Here is a 22,990-nt window from a genome sequence, read left to right as displayed (position 1 = left end):
GTATACCATAAAAACTCAAGAAGGACAGAGCTAGTAGGGTAGTGTAATGAGGCTGCTAAGCTCTTGCCGAAGTGTGATATAGATTTGCTGTCAGGCCGAACCACCATTAAACCCCCCACCCAACCCACCCACACCAGGACCCCAAATCCTAGTGATATCTACAAACATTAAATACTGTCAAGTCTAGAAGGAAAGAACAAACTGTTGCAAGGATCATATTCCATAATATAGAGCTCGGCCTAAAGCAGCGGCGGCCAGGGCACTGAAAAGAAAACTGCAATCAGCCAACCAGTGCAGAAGCACATGGTGTAAACATTAGTACTCAGTGGTAACATATATAAATCAATCAGGACGATCAACCCAATATGCAATCCAACTAGAGTCGATAAATGCTAGTGATACATCAGCCGTAGAAGAAAACCCGGGCATTTACAATTAGCATGAAAAGAAATGACAATTCAAACACTAACGCATGCGTGGAAAGTAGCAAAGGTATACAGTCACTCCACCTTAGCATGACAAGAAATAACAATTCAAACACTACAGCATGCATGGAAAGTAGCAAAGGTATACAGTCACTCCACCTTAGCATGAAAAGAACTAACAATTCAAACACTGCAGCATGCATGAAAAGTAGCAAAGGTATGCAGTCACTCCACCTTAGCATGAAACGAAACAACAATTCAAACACTACAGCATGCATGGAAAGTAGCAAAGGTATACAGTCACTCCACCTTAGCATGAAAAGAAATAATTCAAACACTACAGCATGCATGGAAAGTAGCAAAGGTATACAGTCACTCCACCTTAGCATGAAAGAAATGACAATTCAAACACTACAGCATGCATGAAAAGTAGCAAAGGTATGCAGTCACTCCACCTTAGCATGAAAAGAAACAACAATTCAAACACTACAGCATGCATGGAAAGTAGCAAAGGTATACAGTCACTCCACCTTAGCATGAAAAGAAATAATTCAAACACGACAGCATGCATGGAAAGTAGCAAAGGTATCCAGTCACTCCACCTCATCAAGAGGCGGGCTCATGTCGACATTTTCATGAGAGGGGGCTGTTCCCTGCGATGGAGGGTGTTTCTGTAGGAAAGCCAATGCTGCAGTGAATTCAGTGAAGATCTTTTGCTTTCCCTTCCAGTAGAAACGAAAGTTGGCTGGATATAGCATGGCATGCGTAATGCCATGCTCCTGCAGTTTCTTTTCAACAGGAAGTTACTTTCTGTGAGCATCCTGTATAGATTGCGCGAAGTCAAAAAAAGTTAAGGTGCATCCCCTCTTGACACACCTCTTTTGCCTCACGTGCTAAGTGAGGCACTTGATCTCTATCCCTGTAGTTTAAGAATTTAACAATAACGGGTCTAGTAGAGGCTCCTGGGACAGGTCGAGGGACCAATGATCGATGCCTCCACTCAATCACAAAGGACTGGAAGAAGCAGTCGGCACCAAACAGGGTAATGAGTAGGTTCTCGATGTAATCATCTGTGCACCCCATAGGGGTAGATTCAGGAATACTAAGGATGCAAACGTTATTTCGCCTGGACCTGGCTTCCAAGTCCTCATTCTTTAGTTGCACTTTATGTAGCTCCAGCTTTAGCTCCTCGAAAGTTTTGCCCTGCTGCATGTGCACATCCTCAACAAGATATGCACTGCTCAGTGACGAGCAGTCGCGTGTGCTGCTGATCCATATGATTCTTCATATCATCCGTGCGCCTGGTGAGTGAATCTAGTTTGTGATCAGTGGCGCTGAGGCTCGTTGTCATATCCAGCAAAAGAGTGATAATGTCCTTAGCTGGGGGTGTATCACTCCTAACGTCCCCCTCACCACCCAACAATTGTTCGTCTGGTGGCGTGGGCTGCTTGTCTGCCTCTGAACCTCGAAGGTCAGGAGCTGCTGTTAAGCATCCATTTTGCCCATTACAATGAGTAAAAAAGTCAGCAAGCCGATACACATAGCGGCCAAGGATTCAGATTGCTGTGTGTGACATTTTCATAATTTTAGTGTAATTATAAGTGACATTTCAATGACTATGAGTGACACTTTTCCTGGAGCAAAATCAAGCAGTGAAGACCAGGGAAACGTGCTGGGGCTGAAAAAAGAAGACTTAATACAATGTCACCTTAGTAGTGAGTTAGATTAATTTACACGAATGGACAGCTGCCTGATCGCGCGCTGCCAAAAAGGAATTTGTGTTAAGTAACACACACTCGGGTGGCTGGTAACTAATATTTGGCCAGCCACTCCCTAGTTCCCGCTGCAAGATCCCTGGTGGGGACGGGAGATCTCCAGGCCCAGATCCTGCGTAAGCTAAGGCCACTCAAAGATCAGTGGCTGCATCCTGTGGAGGTGACGGGGGTGAGGAGGAGGAGTGGCTCTATGGGGGTTTGAGAATTCATAGCAGAGAACCTGTGAAGGGGGACAGGGAGAGGGGCTTTCCCAAAGATGTTCTACTTCAGCATGAGTTTCACTAATATATCCGACTTTCTGACAAGCTTTGGTGCCCCGACTTCTCCCTTCCCCTTATTTTTGCGCCCCTGACACACGCGTACTTTGTCTGTATGATAAACACTGCAGGCCATGCCAATTGGTAACTTTGGTTGGCCGATGCTTCTCCTACACTTGAGCCCACGTAAAATGAGATCCTTGTTCTTCTTTGGTCCTTCTTTGAATACGCTCAAGCTCCGAGTTCGTGGACGCTACATTTATGAATGGTCTGCACTAGCCTAATGAGCTGATGTTTATAGGCATCTAATGTGCAAGCATTTTCATTATGCTGGCTACTGTAGCAGAGTTCAAGATATGCCATTGTTTTATCATACTATTACTCTTTCCTTTATGCTCTGATGAAGTGTTTGGAGAATCGGTCTGGCAACATTACTTTTGAGCATTGCTTCGATTTCACAAAATGGAGCTCTAAAAACAGATCATATTTGCTGTCTAGTCACACTAGGTTGCCATCTGAGGCCACCGCGGTAATTCGGGTTTGCCGCCTGCTTCAGTCCTTACGTCCTGTCCACTGACACAGGCTGTCCTAGTGGCCTCTACAAAGGTCACTAACTCCGTTCCCTCAGCAATTGAATTCGCCGCAACACTGGGGGTCTGTTGTTTAGGTCGAGCATTCGAGACCTCTTGTATATACTTTAGTATATACTTATATGTGTATGCACTTTGTGGGCTCTTGAGATCAGCCCTAGGACGTGTCTGCTTCCGCTTAGGGACTTTTTTTCTGTTCAACTGCCTCTATTTAACTGTCTTGATAGAAAACGAACTGTAGAGGTCAGTAAAATACCAGAATTGCTTTGTGCTGAGGAACGTTCTTTTTTAAATGTTTCTGGCAACTGCCTCTATTTAACTTTCTTGATAGAAAACGACCAGCAGAGGTCAGTAAAATACCAGAATCACTTTAGCATTCTCTAGATTCCAGTCCATAGAAATTGTCTTCCACGAGCACCCGTAGACAATAATTTTCTTTTCAAATCTTGTTTTTTCGGTGATATGACCACCGAAGGCCCTGATTTTGTATTAAAATTAGAGCTTTGGACCATACCATTTCCCGCTGAAAGGCAATATTTCTGTCCATGTGTTCCCATACCTGGCGTGTCACGCAGTTTGGTGCCTACTTTCCCTCCATGTTAAAGAACAGTAGATGTTTCAGCACCCAGGCTAATGTGCTGCACAGCTAAACACATATAAGGTCCCAAAGGCGAGGTTTATGCATTGAAAATGCTTGTTTTTATGCTGCAGCTGACAGCACTCGGCGGGGGTGCGAGCAGCAGCCAGTGCTGCGGGCACCATTGCTGCAAACAGCTGCCCTGCCACAAAAAACTCCTGCCAGCAGCCTACTAACTCAGCTGCGAACCCCAAGCCTCGGAAGAAGCAAGCACAGGCCACAGGCAGCCATCTGCCACACTCCAATAGAACAGTTATAGGCAGCGCTTACGGCTTCAGGGAGCTGAGGCGCTATGCCTATAATGCGTGACAATGTATTCAGTCCTGTGATGGGAGCACCACACTAAAATGCGTTAGTGAAACGCCTGATGCGTGGTGCTTGGCAGGGCTGGATACACACACAGTAAGTAGAGGGGCCAACAGCAGCGTCCTGGCAGGATAGGCCCAAACGGGAGTAATATGTATGCACACAAAAATGTAAGAGAATTCACTCCTCACCACTCTTGCATGATGCTGAAGGGGCAGACAAAGCAGCAGGCGTGCGTGTCGCACCGCTAGCGCTTAAATGACAGGCCCAGATATCGGCACTGTGGATAGGCCTCTCGGATATGTAGTAGCTAGAAAAAAAATTGTACACAGGATGCACCACACTTACTCGGCTGGACGAGAGAAGGAAGGGCAGGCAGGGTACTTCCACGGGCTAGCGTCAGTCCTGACGGGAGCAAGGTACTTTAATGAATATGCCGGTCGTCCTCCCCAGCTCACTCAACTGCCGACAAGCACCACCAGCTGTCCCCAGCCCGTCCAGCTTCCCCAGCAGCCCCCGTCCCGATCTCGGCACCCCCGTTGACACCGTGCATCATGCCAACCCCGCGCGATCGAGGACATATGCCAACCCCGCACATCAGGAGTCGGGAGTCTCAGGCGGCAGCCCGGCGGCGCAGGCTCGGCATGGGAGGTGTTCCTCTGGCGCTCACCCGCCTGGCGCCCGAGTACAGGATTGCTGGCAAGTAGTACATATCCCGATGCCACCCAATATCAAGTGGCAGAGCGGGATTATCAGCAGGATATTTGCGCTGGCCAGTGGAGCAGAATTAAAACTCGTGCCAGGCTAAGTCATGGCCCCACAAAAAGGCATTTTGGAGAAATTTCTTCTGTGAGCATTGAGCAACGCTTTGCAAATGTTATGAAATTTTGCAATCTTGATAAAGTGCAAATCTTATCAACTTCGCAAAAAGTTTGAGGCAAAATTTACATTTCACCAGGCATTATTAAAACTATTTTTTTAGCATTGTTTAACAAGTGAAACAGCTGCACAATGACAACAGTTGTTTTAATACTTTGCTGATTCAAATAGATTTGTTGCCATATAAAACACAAACATGAAAAGGCAGCACTGTTCAGCAAACCCAGACACTGTTTCATTTCTTCTTCAAGCGATAACTACACAGTACACAGCTTAATTATTGTTATTGTTATTGTTATTTTGGATTTATATCGCGCCCAATCACCTGCAGGTCTCTAGGCGCTCGAAATCTCTAGTTACAACAATAAGCTTGGCAGACATTGCAGGAAAAACACTCCCTGGTCTAGCTGACACTCAGAATCCTTCTAAACATCAGTGTTTTTAGCATCTTCCTAAACCGCAGGAGGTTCCCTTCCCTGCGCAGCATCTCAGGCAGCGTGTTCCATAGCTGAGGGACTAACACAGAGAAGGCACTGCCTCCCTTGGTTACTAATTTGTAACGGGGGCAGACCAGTAGCTGAGAATCTGAAGATCTAAGTGTTCTCACTGGGCTATACACAACCAAACGATCTGCAATATAAGCGGGAGCCTGGCCATAAATTGCCTTATGGGCCGTGCATAGGCTCTTAAATTCCACTCGCTCTTTAATGGGGAGCCAGTGCAGGCTATGAAGCAGAGGGGAGGCCTTAGTTCTCCGTGGGAGTCTAAAAATCAGTCGTGCGGCGTCATTCAACACGACCTGTAGTCTATTTGTCAGGGTTTTGGGGAGTCCCAGATAGAGGGCATTCCCATAATCTAGCCTTGAGATAACAGTTGCAGCTACGATTGAGCGCATCATTGATTGAGAAAGGACAGGGGCTAGCTTCCGCAGTTGACGGATCACATTTATGCAGCTTCCCACCACAGAGGAGATTTGACTGGACATTGAGAGATCACAGTCCAGTTTAATCCCCAGACTCTTTACATTCAAACTTGGTTTTGGAGCAAGACCTAACTCTGCTGGCCAGTAGAGGTCATTCCAAGGTGAGGCGGTAGATGGAATCACCAATACCTCAGTCTTGTCTGGGTTAATCTTCAGCAGATTTTCAGTCATCCATTGAACAGTATGCCTCAAGATGTTCTGGGCATTAAGTTGTGCAGTCCTTGTGTTGTCGACACTCAGTAACAGCTGCGTGTCGTCCGCATAATTAAAAACTCTACAGCCCATGCAGGCCAATGATGCAATTAGAGGTTGTAGGTAGAGGTTGAAGAGGAGTGGGGACAGGGCGGAGCCCTGTGGCACCCCACATTCTAAAAACCCCACCTCAGATGTTTCATCCCCTAGTTGTATCTTTTGTGTCCTACCCGAAAGGAAGGATTGCAGCCATTTAAATGCTAAGCCCTTGATCCCAAAATCGCTCAGCCTGTCCAGGAGAAGAGCATGACTGACCGTATCGAACGCCGCTGATAGATCTAGCAAGATCAGGGCGCTCGGTGTCTTACAGTCAGCCATGCCTCTTAATTCATCCAGCACCGAGAGCATCACCAACTCGGTGCTGTGATGAGCTCTGAACCCTGCCTGTCGCTCATGGAGTAGTTGATGAGACTCCAGGTACAAAGACAGGGACTTTAGTACATGCTGTTCCAATATTTTTTAGAAAAAAGGCAGCTGGGAGATGGGCCTGTAGTTTTTCAGTATTGCAGGATCCAAACCAGGTTTCTTCAACAAAGGCCTTACACGAGCCTCCTTGAGTTCTAGCGGTAAATACCCTGTTTCCAAGGACCTATTGAGGAGGGAGATGATGCATTCCTCCAGTACCGGACGGGCTACCCGAAAGACACTGGGTGGGCACGGATCCGCTGGAGAGCCAGATTTAATTTTACCCATCAGTTTCTCCAGGCTGAGCGTATCCAGCTCTGGAAATACTGTAATCGAGCAGTCAACTGGTCCGAAAGGAGCCGGAGTTATAGCCGTCCCAGTAACCATCCCACCCCTTATTTCCTTAATGATGTTCTTCACTTTCTCTAAGAAATAACCTTGAAAGGAATTACAGTCAATAAGGGGCTTGGTGTTTTCGGGCTTACTGCTCAGTTCGGACAGAATTTTAAATGTCTCTTTCTGAACGTTGACTGCTCTACTCAAGCGCGACTCATAGTAATCTGCTTTGGCTAGGACAATAGCCTTTTTATATAGGTGGAGGGAGGCTTTATAAAGATTCCTGGCAGTATCCTGCTTAGTTTTCCTCCAACCTCTTTCAGAGGCTCTAAGCTTCCTTTTATGCTCCCTAAGTGCTGATGTAAACCAGGGAGCCCCTTTACCCAGTCCCTTTATCAGTTGAGATCTTACTGGCGCTATCTGGTCGATGGCCTGAGCTAAGTTCTGCGTTAGATCCGCATATTCCCGATCTAGACTGCGTTCCGGATCAAAGGACTGGACCATTGGGGATAGCGCCTCGGTCAAATTTATTAAATCAACCTCTGCCCATTTGCGGGTTCTCCTGATTTCCGACGATAAATTATGTATATGGCCATAGATACGTATCTCACAGGACACTAGATGATGATCTGACCATATACATGGGACAACATCTTTAAGCGTGACAGTTGTATCTGTGGTCCACACAAGGTCAAGGGTGTGACCTTTAATATGAGTGGGAACTTCCACAAGTTATTTAAACCTCAGGGCAGTCATCATGGTATCTAATTGGCGAGTAGCTAAGTCCCAATGGGGATTGTCCCAATGCAAATTAAAATCTCCAGTGACCAAAATGTTCTTATATCGGGTACATAGGTCCGACATAATAGGCCCAAAGAGATCGTGAAAGAGTGGGGTTGAGTTTGGTGGGCGATAAACTGACAACACCACCCAGCAGACATTGTTCATAGTTATCTTCACCCCGAGCAGGTCAGCTAAGTCTACTGATTCACATAACAATCTTTCTACTGACAGGCTCTTTTTAAATAAGATCGCTACCCCACCTCCTCGCATTCCTCCCGGGCGGTTATGCCATACTGCGTCATAGCCCCCTGGGAGAGTGGCAATGATGTCAATCGTTGAATTCTCACCCAGCCAGGTCTCCGAGAGGGTCAGGATATCGATATCACTGTCTTGGAGCAGACTATAGACCTCCACATGATGACATTTGAGTGATCTAGTGTTTAAGCTAACAATCTTCAGACCGGAGGACCGGCCCGAGGGAGTGAACTTGTGTGGGCGAGATATATCATTATTGGTAATGGTCAGCAAAGTTTCGTGGTCCGGACACCACCGCCCATTATCCAACCTGCGCAGCTCCTCTGTGGAATAAGTACGTCTGTTGCCAGATGACCAGGCCTCCGGGCCCGTCCGTGCGCGGACGGGCGCAGACGGGCTGGACTCTGGCGTGACTCCGGCGATGCTCTGGCGAACCCGCAGCGCGTGCCCGCTGCGCGTAAGCATGACCAGCTTAAATACCGGTCTAGCGTCCTTATGACGACTAGACCGCTCCGCTGCTCAACCCTCACCCAAGATGTCCGCCGTTGTTTCAAGCCAGGCACAGAGTGGTTCAAGATGGAAGTAAGGGCCCGCTCCAAACGCGGTGAATTCAAATTTTTAAAGTGCAGGTATGCGGCAGTGGGATGACAGATAAAAACAAGGGGCAAATGGCAAAATATGCATCAAACACAAATGACAAAACGGGAGAGTCTAAAATACACTATGTTGCTCCAAGTGAGCGCGCTACGTACTAAAATGTACTACAGCTTAGCAATGTTGCCGCAGTACTCTTTCCCAGCGATTTCAAGTGACCAGCCGCCTGATTTTCCCAGCTTAAATACCGGTCTAGCGTCCTTATGACGACTAGACCGCTCCGCTGCTCAACCCTCACCCAAGATGTCCGCCGTTGTTTCAAGCCAGGCACAGAGTGGTTCAAGATGGAAGTAAGGGCCCGCTCCAAACGCGGTGAATTCAAATTTTTAAAGTGCAGGTATGCGGCAGTGGGATGACAGATAAAAACAAGGGGCAAATGGCAAAATATGCATCAAACACAAATGACAAAACGGGAGAGTCTAAAATACACTATGTTGCTCCAAGTGAGCGCGCTACGTACTAAAATGTACTACAGCTTAACAATGTTGCCGCAGTACTCTTTCCCAGCGATTTCAAGTGACCAGCCGCCTGATTTTCCCAGCTTAAATACCGGTCTAGCGTCCTTATGACGACTAGACCGCTCCGCTGCTCAACCCTCACCCAAGATGTCCGCCGTTGTTTCAAGCCAGGCACAGAGTGGTTCAAGATGGAAGTAAGGGCCCGCGCCAAAATCACAGTATTTCCCAATCGCTGTGGGCATTAACAACCATTAAAGATAGAAGCCCTGGAAGGCCATTTTTATGGTCTTGCTTCAAAGTGCAGTTGTTGCCAGACAATTCTGTGAGCATCACTATAGTGGCTTTGGCTCCGTCCACATGTTGGTAGTCAGAAGTACATGGTTTTATTGGACAAAGGTTGTATGGTTCCACAAAAATAGGGCTTGCGTCCCACAGTTGTGATAATTTTATTTATTTATCCTGCTGCTGTACAAGACATTGGATTACTATAAAGTGTCTTAAATAACTAGACAGTATATGTTTCTTTTCTCTGGCAACAGTACAGATGGGAGGAGGTCCGTCATTAACCTACATGGATTTTTAGGTCTAGCTTGACAGTGCGACCTTTTAAACACACCCCAATATTATTCTACAGTTTTTCAGCTTCCAAAGAAATACATATATATTCTCATGCTATTTACCTATAATGCTTCACATTACCATACATCATTTCTTTAAAGCCAGACCTATTGACGTACCCAATGTTTGTTCTTTATTGTCCATGCCATGGATGTCTCTATACTCTATCTACCTACAAAAATATTAGTTTTTTTTTTTTTTATGGCACTCTATTACCTAATCAGCTTAGCAAAGATATTTGATATAAGAGTAAAAATTAAAAGAGGGCAGAAAAGAGAATCTTTACACACCAACGAGTTTTGTTTTCAGAAGATTGCACAAGGGCAGCTGTATGGAGATCTCGCCAAAGAACTGAGCCACGCGAAACATCTCGGTCATAGTTGTTGATTCTACAAAATGCCAGGGATTGTGGAAGGGAAATCAGGCCCTTCTTCAACCACAGTGACATCACAGATTTCACTCCCTTGTCCTGGTTAGTCCCACAACAGCCGCCATTTGCTGCTTAGTGACCCTGAAAAGCTCAAGGAGTGAAACTAAAGAGTAGGCAGGGGTTTAGAGCATCCTTTACGTTCTCTTCCTTCTCTCAAGAGCTCTGGCTCCAGGGGGCAGCAGGAGTAGTATCGAGGGCAGCCGGGGTAGCATTAGCAGCTGCCATCCTGGTGATCCCCAACTGGCATCCATCAGTAGATCTCTTAAATTTCAAGAAATAATTTACCATGACCAGATATATCTATCAGCAAAGATTTCACAAAGGCAACACCCTTGAAAGAGAACCCCTGGAGTATTTCCAGATTTGGTTTGAAAGTTTGATGCCTCTTTGCTGGGCGACCAGGTGAACGACCCTACACTGAAGCACACGCAGCTTACTTATGGGATAATCTGGGAGGACTTCGCAGAGAGCCTCAAACTAATCCATCTAGGGTTGGGTTAGCTTAGGATTGCTATCACCGGGCAGGTTCTGTCCTTTCATGTCTGTGACAGGAGTATGAATCTTCCTGTTGAGATCTCAAACTTCATGATGAAGACGGAATTGATGGTCAATGCAGGCGTTTGGTCTGGAGACCTTAGTACATCATGGCCAAAAACTCTTGTATGATCCCAGTACCGATAAAAATTGATCCAGGAGTGAGAAGCACGAACTGCCCAAAATTATGTTTTAAGATTTTGAGACACAGCATGTTATTTTCAAACCATATGCAGCGGTCCGCTGCCTCTTGACTAGGTTTGCGCTAGGGAAATACCATTACTTATGTACATTCAACATTGTATTGCCTGTAATTCTTTAGGCAGTCTGTCCAACTTACACAACTTGCAACCAAGGAAGCCACATTTAAAGGTGTTAATCAACCACAGGAGGCTCTAATCATAACATGAAAGGGTCAGAGGTTGAACATTAATGGAAACAAAGCTTTGTTTTGTGGCTCTCCATAGCTCTCCATTCTGTGGTGAAAGACACTGCTGTCTGAGAACCCTGGATCGTTTGACCTTTAAAAACACCCTGACCTAGCCGAGGGCTTTGTTCGACACCGCGGTAACATCTTATATTCTATATTGCTGCTAGAAGTTGCAAGAGTAATAATACAACATTGTTTCTTCCATAAACCAGTTTTATTAGATCATTAACTACCTCAAAATAAAAGGCAAGAGCCTGATTGTTAAGAGTGCCAGGCCTTAGGATGAATCCAGAATTTGTTTAGGTTGGAATTCGAGGAGAATGGTAAAGTGGATACCGGGCAGCCATTTGCAGGCAGGATTACCTACCTGTGTCATGGTCATTTTCAGAATGGGACATCCCAGATCGCTTAGCACCACCGAGACACGCTTCTCTTCCTGAATGGTGCATTCAACATATTTCTCAATATTTGAACTTACAGATCCCTATTGTGTTTCTGGATCTATGGGCATCAGCAGCCAGGTGATGCACTCAATAACTTTACTTTAATCATCAGTTTAAGGACTCATCCTGAAGCGCCTATGCAAGTAAACCATAGGCCATCTTTCATTTCATTTTCATTTATTCCATTTGTAACGCGCTCGGCTACTCAGGAGTGTCCCGGCGCGAACCAAAGGGGGGGAAAGAGACATTCATACAAAAAGGAATGTTTTAAGCTTTTTCTTGAAAGATGCGAGCTCCTGAGTGTGGCGAAGATCAAGAGGAAGGGCATTCTAGGCCCTACTAGCTCTGACCACCAGAGAGCTGCCTCCCATCCTCTGAAGCTTGAATCGCGGGACGACAGCCAGGCGGAGAGCCGACGAGCGCATGACCCTTGCAGGCGCATAAAAGGCAAAGCGTCTTTGAAGATAGAGTGGGCCCTGCCCATGAAGAGCACGATGTGCCAGGACCAAAGATTTAAATTTGATCCTGGCCGAGATCGGCAGCCAGTGAAGAGATTTTAGGTGCGTGGTGACGTTCGACCTAGATGGAAAACCTAAGACCAGCCTAGCCGCCGTGTTCTGGACCACCTGCAGCTTCTTGACCAAATAACCAGGTGCTCCAATGAACAAGGAATTGGCATAGTCTAGCCGAGAGAGAATAAGCGCGCAGGTCACGGTTACTCTGGCTGCCTGCGGGATCAGTGGGAAGAAGCTCCTGAGTGTTTTAATCAGGCCAAAGCAACATCCGGCCGTTTTCTTAATGTGTGTGGAGAAGGACAGGTTCTCCTCAAACCAAATGCCCAAGTTCTTAGTGGGCTGTCCTTCCGAAAAGGGAGGAGGAAGCTCTTGAGGCCACAACTGTTGACGGAAGTCAGTAGGAAACGTGCCGAAGAGCAAGATCTCAGATTTCTGCTCATTGCACTTGAGCTGAGCATTAGCCAGCCAGGAAAAGATGGATCGAAGGCACTGTTGGGCGGCCAGAACAGAGCTGGAGGTCTTATCCCACGTAAAAAGAAGCTGGGTGTCGTCAGCATACGCCAGTACCTTAGCCCCCAGATCCTCAGCAAGATGAATCAACGGTGTGACGTAAATATTGAAGAGCAGGGGGCTAAGTGCAGAGCCCTGCGGGACTCCCGTAGTGACCAAATGAGGGGAGGAACTAAACGGGGGGATCCAGATCTGTTCGGCCCTTTCCTCCAGAAAAGACCTGAGCCAGCCCCACGCGGCCCCAGAGACTCCAATCTCCGTGAGACGGGTCATCAAAAGGACGTGTGGGACCGTATCGAAGGCCGCCGAGAGGTCCAATAGGATCAGGGCTGCTCTGCCCCCCTCATCCAGGCAAGTTCGAACCGCCTCGACCACCTCGACCAGAACCGTCTCGGTGCAATGGCCAGTCCGAAACCCCGATTGTGCCTGATGTAAAATACCCTCCGCCTCCACAAAATCCGACAACTGTTTGTGCACCACCTTCTCACAAACCTTAGCAATGGCTGGCAGGAGGGAGATGGGCCGATAGCTGACCGGATTGAGCGGGTCCAAAGACGGTTTCTTCAGCAAAGGAAGAATCTTTGCCTGCTTCCAGACCTGAGGGACCACCATAGACTGAAGGGAAAGGTTGATAATCAGATTAACCTCCAGATAGATACAATCGGCAGCCTCTGCTAAGAGTCTGGCCGGGCATGCATCAGCAGGGGATCCCGACTTGAGCCCTTTAAGAATCTTCAGAGTTTCCAAGGGAGAGACCGGGGAAAAAGCAGACAGTAAGGTAGAGGGAGTGGGCAAAGCAATCCGTACGCCATCCCGTACATCACTGTCAGGAGAAAAAGATGCCTGAATGGCCAGTATCTTATCTCTAAAAAACTCTGACAGAGTATTACACCAGTCGAGAGAGGAGGGTGTGGAACTTTTCTGAGCCAAAGGAGAGATGAAGCTCTGAACTATAGCAAAGATTTCTTTGGAATTGTTCCTGGCCGCCGCAATGCGGACCGCATAAAACTGTCTTTTAGCCGCAGATATGGTGCCATAATAGGATCTTTGCATAGTACGTAGTTTTAATTTCGCCACAGGGCAGTAATTACTCTTCCGCCATGCCCGCTCCAAGATTTTGCAATCGTGTTTTAGAGCTTTAAGAGCCGGGGTAAACCATGGTTTAGAAGGGGATGCTCTGGCTGGTTTTATGGGCTGACGAGAGGTAACAGAAATCACCGCTTTGGACAGCCAATCCGTGAGTCCCGTCATACACTCTTCTAAGCTCCCGGACAGTACCGGCCTGGTGGAGTCCAAAGCGTGCACAAAGTCCTGGGTGTCAATTTTCCCCAGGACAGGTTTCGAAAAGCCAGGCAGCCAAGCCTCTGTCCTGGAGACTGTCCAGGAGAAATACGATATAAAGTGATCGGACCACGTCAGGGGGAGAGGGTCGTTAACCGTGATGGCAAAATTGGAGCAAATAGGATCCAATAGATGGCCAGCCTGATGAGTAGGCAGGCGGACAAGCTGGACAAGTTGGGCCATAGCTAGATGATCCAATATGTCCATCACCTCCCTCTCATGAGGCATATCCAAGTGAAAATTCAGGTCTCCCAACACCAAATAATGAGAGAACCTGACCGCCCTAGCAGTAAGGGAATCTCCCCAAGTTTGGAGAAAAGAGCCGGGCGGGCCCGGTGGCCGATAGGTCAAGGAGGCCCCAAGCGTGAAGTGAGCTGAAAGTCGGACACTAAAGTCCAATACCTTACAGCCTGCCCAATCCTGAGAGTCACCCAAGGAAAGATCCCAGCATTCTTTGTAGATGACAGCAACACCTCCCCCTCTTGACCCTTTACGATCAGCTCTCAGGATCTTATAGCCCATAGGGGTGGCCAACGCGACTATAGGGGCCGCGGAGGAGTCAAGCCAGGTCTCCGTAAGAAACAGCATATCCAAGGCCCCATCCTCTAACAGCCCATGAACTTCCGCATGATGTTTTTTTAGTGAGCGAACATTGATGAGTGCAGCAGAAAGCTGCACCGGGTTAGATCCCCCTTTAAAACGCGGGGTTATGATAGGGGGAAGCGCACAAACCAACCCCAACTGGAAACCGCAGGAACTACAGGCTCCAAGCGGGATAGCTGTAACATCCCACGGATGTGGATGACGACAGGCTGCCACATTCAAGCCCCTGAGAGCGACCCCCGAATATACCACCCGACCGGCAGTAACAAGAGAGCGCACGGGTCGTGGTACAGCGTTTCTGGCGCTGGTCGCTGCCGGGGCGCGGACGGGCGCAGACGGGCTTTCCTTTGGCGCGCCTTCGGCGCGCCCGCTGCGCGCGCCCGCTGCGCGTCCATGCGACGCGCATTAAATGCGTCCCTGGTAAAAACAACTAGCGCGCTGACCTGCACCAGAAGCAAGATGGCGTCGCGAGGGAAGGAAATACCCTCCGACCCTCGCCGCGACCAGCAGATAGATAGATTAAAAGAGGAATGTGCAAAATAAGCAATTAGTGATCTTTTAAAGTGCGGGTATGAGGAAAATGAATAAGCAGCAGGCCAATATTAAAACTCGTAGCTCGTAACTCGTAAATCAGTAAAAACATCCCCACATAAGCAGCATAAGCGAAACACACAATCGCAGTACGTGTCTCAGCCCAGGAACCCCCTTCTTTCCCTATATAGTCGAGGCATTTGTGTTATGGTTTAAGTGCTTTTCTTAAATCCTGTCTGCAAGAACTTTTAAGTTCCTTGTGTAACTTTCAACAAAGGAGGGACTATCTTACTTTACATTCAGAGAGTGCTTAAGAGAGATGTTAATATGTGATTGGGGTTGTCCTGTCCTCATAAATGTATTGCGCTGTCGAAGGGACTGCTTCATCTAGAGAGCGGCTCATTGGCCTCCTGAGCGGATTCCTCTTCCAGAGCGGCGGAGGAGGAAGGGGCTGCATGAATAACTGGCAGAAAAAAGGATCACAAAAGGGCAGAGTTTCTAGGACTGTCTCTTATTTTGGATTTGTTTTCTAGATTGAGAGGTTGAGTGGCTGTTATTTTTTCCTGTTCAGGTTTATTGCTGGCGTTATTGGGAGAGAGCGAATGGCCGCCTTTGAGCGTTTGTTGTGGCGCGTCTGTCGAGGAAACATCTACCTGAAGTACGGTGAGCTGGAGACGGCCCTGGAGGACCCGGTCACGGTATGTGTGCACCCTCTTGCATTCATGTCCGCTCCAGAGATATTTTGCAGAGGCCACATTATGGCATAGGAAGCCATGGTACACTTCCGGTATGGATTCATTGGGCCAGCTGTGGGGATATCACTGATGTAGACACAGACACGTAGAACAAAGTACATGTGTCCAGTTACTTGAGCATGCAGGCATGAAGTATGCATATTTGCATCAATGCAAGCAGTAGGGCAGTGCTCGCTCACATATTTCAAGTTGCAATAGAGCACAATCATCACCCTGTGGGTCTCTAAGCGCTTTACAGAAGAATAGTTATTACAATACGTAAGCAATTTTGTCGCATTACATTACATATTGTTGAGATCAGGAATTAGGTTACAAGCTACAATTAGGCAGACCCTTACAAAGGGGGTTACGCAAGTATTATCAGGTTGTCCCGAATATTCCTTCCGCTCTTGGTTACGATCATAGTACCTCCAGCCATGTGAGGCTGAGTCGAACACATGGCCTCCAGAGCACCCCGTTTACCAGCAGTTAGTGGTCAGCAAACTGAGCCATCCTGTAGGTCAAACAGGGAAGGGTGTGGCATAATGCCCTTCAATCATGCACGCTAAATGTACCACAATGGGGAGCTCACACTAGGAATACATCTTTTTTTGAAGCAAGTTTTGTAAACTGTACAACAATCTCTTATTTTATTGCCATTTCAGAAAGAGGAGGTGAAGAAGAATGTTTTCATTATTTTCTTCCAAGGGGAGCAACTGCGGCAAAAAATCAGAAAGATCTGCGAAGGGTGAGCGACATCGTCCAAGGAGCAGTGGGCGGGACATCTGGCAACTTATTACCCAAACTCCAACCCGACTACTAGTTTCAAGTATTAATCCTGCCACTCATTTCATGCTTTTTAAAGTTTTATTTTTGTTTGGCAGTTGTACCAAAACACAGTACAGCATCCACACCCAATACTACACCAGTTTTAACAAGCATTGGCGAAGCCAACAGGTCTGCGCTTCCTCTGTTGAAACAACATCAGTGCATGGGGTCTCCGCTGGACCCCTGCACTGCCCTGTATGACTTCTCCCACCAGTCTCTCACCACTTGAGTGGGATCCTGAATGTGTCCTTGCAACCTGGCTGGGTCTCGTGACCACTGAAGCAGATTATTGACAGTCATCAAGGACCTTCTAGATGATCTGATGTCTGTGAAACTACCGCCCTGGGCTGAGCCTTTAATAGCCTCGAAGCTTATGGAAAGGGCAGCGGCACCACGGCTTCAGAACCTCATGGAAGCCCTGCTTGATGCAGTCCAGGCAGGTCTCTGCGGCACTGAGACAGTGGAGACGGCTATTGTAGATGACCTGACTCTTGATCAAGATGTTGGTGGTAGAGTGCTGTGAGCTTGTGAGACCTATCAGCAGCCTTTGACGCCATTGACCATTGGATCCCGGTGCACAAACTGACGATGCATCAGGTAGTCTGGGGGTGCACTGACACATCTTTGAATGACCGATAACAAGCAGTGGGAGCACACTTATGTTAATGTTAGGTTTTTCAGCATTGCTTTCTTTTAAGACTAAAAAAAGGTGTTGCTTGAGCCTCAACTCTGTCTCCTAATGTTGTTTAATCTGATCTCTTACATGATTAGACTCATCCCAATATTTGGCATGAACATGTACAACTACACTCATGACGATTCAGGCTAAAACCGTTGCTAGAAGATTCATGTCTAAACCTCTCCAACTATATGATAACAATTGCTGATTGGCAAATAAACACATTAATATGCATTGGCAAAGCCAATGGGTATGACCAATTTATTTTAAGAAAAGCCCAACTGAACCAGTGAAAAAAACTATTAAAAATATTATTTTCGATATGCTTTTATGAAATACAAAATGTAATATATCATGATTCAATGTACACTTAAGATGCAAAATAGAACCTCATACTTTACAGTACAAGCACTACTGAGTAGGTGGAATGATACACCAAATAGCATGAAGTGAGAGAGAAAGTCTGCTCTTTACAAAGACAAATTTCTGGCTATGTATATTGTAAAGAATTGTTAACAATATGTTGTGCAGACAGCTGCACTGTCAAGCCAGACTCAAAACAAATGGCTGCAACACAGAGGTTGTAATTGTTAGTGTATCCACGATAGCAGACCTGGAGCAAATGTGGCCTTCATTCAATGATTGTCTGCCTCCTCAGGAGGAGACAGCAAAGAATCAAGAAATATAGATGAATGAGGACCGCTATATGGTTACCCAGGTGTCCAAGACACGTTTTTCTGTCTTAAGTTACTGAGTAGAATTTTCCATCTATTCTGGAAGGCTGAAGGCTACTTTTAAGTTCATTTTTCTCAGTGATGATGCCAACAGTGCCAATCTTGGTACTCACAGGGCAATGGATGACCAAATGATGCAGTACTGCTCGGTAAATTAAACATCAAGAAAAAGAAATAATGCGGCATGCGCAGTATATTTGATGGCAGTATTATTTCACTATGTTGCAATTCTAACATACATTAATACTGTGTGAACAAAGCTTTCACCTCTTTAGTACCAGTTTAACCCATAAATGCAGCAATTGCACTGAAAGGTGTCCAGTCACCTTTGCAGATGATCTGCCATTGAACAGCACCTTGCGCCGCGCTATTTTTGGTAACTTTTGGTCAGCCAAGCTTGAACCAATATTGTGGTTTGTGAAATTTGCAAACTATGCAACGGACAGTGGCTTATGTTGCAAGCACTGTAAATTCACTGTATTGCGGAAAATGCCACAGAGTTGCATCACTTCCTAATAAGTTATTTTCCAGCACTGAAAATGCCAATCAATCAACAGAACAGGGATTTATATAGCACACTAATTACCCATGAGGGTCTCATGGCACTGGGGTGAGGGGGTTTGGGCAGCTCTGAGGTCATCTGAAGAGCCAGGTCTTGAGGTCCTTTCTGAAGGCTTGCAGTGTTGGGCTTCGTCTGATGCTGAGGGGGGTTCGATACAGGTCTTGGCTGCGATGAATAAGGTGTAAGCGTGGTATCTTTTGGCATGGCATAAATGGCTGACGGCTAAATGTAGTGAACAATTTAAGGACTTCCACAATAATTGCACCCAAATCATATGTGGGTGGGAAGAGGTATTTCATGCCTTTTGATCGTTGATAAGATCATAGAAGTGTCATCTCATGGCATGTATGTCAATAAGGGCGATGTATGATAACAGTATCACTTACATAGATACTGAAACTGCCAGGAGCTAGATGCATACTTACTTTTAAAGGATCAGGACCACATTGGTTACATCACAGGTGTTGCAAATCAGTCCACAGCAACTTCAGGAACACAAGTTCAGCTCCCAACTTACACCTGAGTATTGTCTGATTAGATGTCTAGAGCTGCATTACTGTTATTACACGGTACGTGTCTTGGTGGTAACACCAATTGGGATCTAATACGGTTTAGAGCGCAGACGCTTGGGAAGAGGGGTTCAGCACTAGGCACAGAAGCCCTATAATTGCCTTTATAGTGTTGTAATCTATGATTCTTTCTCTTCTTTAGTGGGGGGAACAGAAATGACTTTCCCATCAGATTTTATTCAAATATTGCTCCATAAGGGTTGTCAACCACTGCTGACCAGAATGGGTTTAACAAGGTTCTTGACTTGTCAGAGACGCGTGTCAATGGTCACCATCCTTGGTGTGTGGGTGTTGTGTGTTCACGTTCAGAGTGAGTCTCATTCTGCGTTCTTTGTGCTTCCGCCATCAACAGCTTCCGTGCTACGTTGTACCCCTGCCCGGAGTCCGTGACGGAGCGCCGCGAGATGGCTGCTGGAGTGAACACAAGAATTGAAGACCTTAACACGGTAAGAGCTTCATGGAATACTGTTTAAGAAATGATGGTGAAGTGACTCAACCCTGTCATAACATGATACGATAGGGACAGAGAGACCATGCACGGGCCCCAGATTTCTGTAAAACACTGGTCTAGTTAACTAGACCAGGAGCATCTAAACGAATAAGATGGCCTTCCATAAGCACTTATCCCAAAAATATTCCTGGGCTGGATTATGTACTGTTTGCTACATCTCTGGGCTTTGAATATTAGGTGAAAAGGTGTGACACGTGTTGAGGAACAACATAACATACAGCCCTTTGGAAACCCTTTACCTGCACATAGTCAACATCTCGAGCAGCACCTTTCTGTCACCATCGAACACTCATTGTGTCTACTTAACCTATCTCTTTCCCACCCCGCGGCTCATCAGGTCTTTCAAATTGCTGCATTATCCGCTCTGCTTCTCAACACAACTTTCCAGCCGTGTCTCTTGTCAGGCTTTCTTAATCTAGGCCCGGCTTCTCCACGGGGTCTTTGCCATGCATTTCCTTGAATGTTATCTTCACTACTGCCCCCCTTCCTAACCACAATCAACAAATCTGTGAATAGTAAAGCTCATTACTCACCCGTTAGGGTCTCAAGGCGCTGGGGGTGGGGGTGGGGTGGGGGTAAGCAGCTCCGTTCACTACCTCTACTAGCTCCTTGTTAAATAAGATGTGACACATGGAGGTATCTCAGTGACTTCCTTTAGTGTTTATGCTCCCACCTCTCCAGTCTAAATGCGGTGAAACCCTTCCTCACATCCCCTCACCCCTCTCACCACCCTTCACGTTCTAAAGGCACTCTCGGGTAGGCCAAAGCCAACGGGATAAACAAAACAAAGGGAATGGACAAATGAACATAACACCTTCTCCCTTTTCAGAGGAAGCAGTACATTACAGTGTTCTTTAACCATACAGGAGGACCCACATTTTTTGGGGGGAGTGTCATATAGCGCAAACTCGACCCGAAGGTATCAGAGCGCTTTACATGTTACATCAGTTGCATTATACACGGACACAATCATTTTGTTAGGCACGGGGAGATTAAGTGATTTGCCCAGAATCATAGGATGTTGAGCGTCCCTACTGAGACTCAAACCCAGTTCCCCAGATCCGAGGTTGACCACTCTAACTGTTAGGCCACACATTACGGAGCTTGCCTCCATCCAACCAGCTTGGGATATCACACTGACCAGGATTAGCGAATCTTTTGTTTGACATGTCATCAGCTGCATTGTTCTTATTCTCCTTGAGATAGCCAACCTTTACTTCACCTGTGATTCTGTTTCATTGGCTCGCACATTTGCCATCATTGCATCTCCCTGACTAACTTGGGTTGATTCTGAACTAGTTACTATGGGCTGATTCACTTTAACCACTTGTGGAGCATTTCACCACTGCCCTTCTCCTCAGGAGGAATGCAGAACCTTCATGTTGAATGAGTTTTGTACTTACTTCCATGTGCACACTTGATTCTCATGTGCACACCCACTGCCACTTCCACTTCAGCCGTAGCATTCCATGAGCGACGCTGTTTCCTCATTTTACTCTATTACGTTGCACAGTTTCACTCAACACACTCACTTTCTCTGGGCACAACTTTACTTCCCACTTCTTACACATTTTTACCCAAAGGACTTAACTTGCTGACATCTGCTCCCTCTTCCTCTTGACAGCTCCAATCGAGTTGTGTCAGTTGTACGATGGGATGTAGTAAGAAACAACCAAAAGCATGGTCGCAAAGCGTTTAGTAAAGGTTCCCACCAGCTTAGGGCCAACGGAACTGTCTCGTTTATCAATCTGTTTACGCTTTCTATGTACCCATTATTATGTGTGGGATATGAGTCCATCTTAATGTATACTTAATAGCAGCCTCATGGTTATCTCTAACGACATGAATTTGACTCGATTGTCGCACACTAGCTGTTTCGGAAAAGCTTCTTGTGAAAACCCATTTGTATAAGGATTGTGTTCCCAGATATAAATGAGGGGTTTGCAATGAACTATATCTCCATTAATTATGCATAATGCTCTATTAGTACAATGGTAAAGCATAATCACACGAGTATAGTGTTCAAAGGTCCTATCAAATCGATAGCAACTATTTATCTGGGTCTTTAAGATAACATAACAGGAGCCAAGGCACATGTAGAGACCTTCAAGGTAATGTCAACTGTCCCACATGAGTGATATATTGACATACATTTCCACCTCCAAATCAATATGAGGGCCACCAGTATCTCATCCTTAGTTTCTTCTTGGTGCCCGTCATGAGGGCATGTTTTTTGTGTGCTAACGGAGCTACTTTACATCTTAATGGGCCTGGAACAAACAATACATCTCCACGCGCCACCATTCCACTCGCAGTTGATAATTCATCATTTATGTTCAAAGGAGGTCTTACATTAATACTCAGGGCTTTTTCTTATGTTACACTTCCGCAATCAGTTTAGTAGCATCCTTGTACTCATCATCTTCTCTATGGCCTGCTCCTATTCACACTTCCGGACAGCTTGTAAACTCATGTTCACCTTCCGTCACCCAAACCAATGCAGCAACATCACCTGAATGCATCTCACCCTCTTCTTCTCCATCCTTGCCAGGTGCACAATAAATAATGTTATAGAAGGACACAGTATGTTGTGGTAAATCAGCAACTTCCTTTCACACTTATGCTCCAGTCTCAATACCTTTAAACCGTTTCTCCCATTTCCGCACCCTTCCCACCACTCTAAAGGCTCCTGTGCTGAGACATGAGCTAATAGGCCATGCAAACCCAGGGAAAGGAAATGACAAGTGAAGACATCACTCCTACCATTGCACAGCGGAGTGGTCCAAAAGCACGTCAAATTTGCATGCATATAGAGGTCGTGCCAATTAATGCCAGGTTCAACGGGCTATCTCTTATTCACTTGGACCAATTCACAGATATGGTATAGGAGTAAGTTATATTGTTATCCAGGTGTTCCTTTTCTCTTTGCCTCATATTCTGTAATTCACGTGTCACAAGCAGAACCACCTTCTTACTCTGCCTGTGCTAATGGAGACGGGCTTTGAGCGGAAACAACCTTCTGTTTCATGGAAGATGAAAGAACAATGTATCTTTTGCCTGTTGGGGCATTCAATGAGCGTCTACGGGGGCACATCCATGTACCATGCCAGACTTTCAAGATAACCACAGACCATGTTATTGATACCCACTTAGGGCCGGATTAAGAGTTTGACGGTGCAGCTGCTGGACCGCTCCGCTGCCGCATCACCAAAGCCGTGTGAGAACCGCTGCCAAATAATGACTTTTTTTGTCATTGGTGGGCGCTTCCTTTGCCGTTCCCACGGCTGTGCTTATAAAATAGACACTGCAATGGAAACGTCAAAGGAAGTTCCAGCAGGGCATGGATTAGAAAGTCCATGCCATGCTGGAACTTCTGTGCATGTACACGGGGGGAACATGTTGTGTCCCCCTGTTTGAATCCACA

At 46.4% G+C, this 22,990-nt stretch overlaps 1 protein-coding gene across 1 annotated transcript in view; it reads left to right on the top strand.

The window, feature by feature from the left end:
• Positions 1-22,990, top strand: part of ATP6V0A4 (ATPase H+ transporting V0 subunit a4) — a 248,287-nt gene that overhangs the window by 53,052 nt on the left and 172,245 nt on the right. Inside the window, exons 7-9 of the mRNA XM_085652035.1 lie at positions 15,521-15,647; positions 16,349-16,431; positions 19,408-19,501. Coding sequence (XP_085508161.1) covers positions 15,521-15,647; positions 16,349-16,431; positions 19,408-19,501 — 304 coding nt within the window. The remainder of the gene's footprint in view (positions 1-15,520; positions 15,648-16,348; positions 16,432-19,407; positions 19,502-22,990) is intronic.

The sequence above is a fragment of the Triturus cristatus genome, chromosome 4_1 (genome assembly GCF_964204655.1).
Source record: "Triturus cristatus chromosome 4_1, aTriCri1.1, whole genome shotgun sequence".
Classification (NCBI taxonomy): domain Eukaryota; kingdom Metazoa; phylum Chordata; class Amphibia; order Caudata; family Salamandridae; genus Triturus; species Triturus cristatus.
The sequence above is the reverse complement of the archived record's forward strand: the minus strand, read 5'-3'. Positions and strand labels throughout refer to the sequence as shown.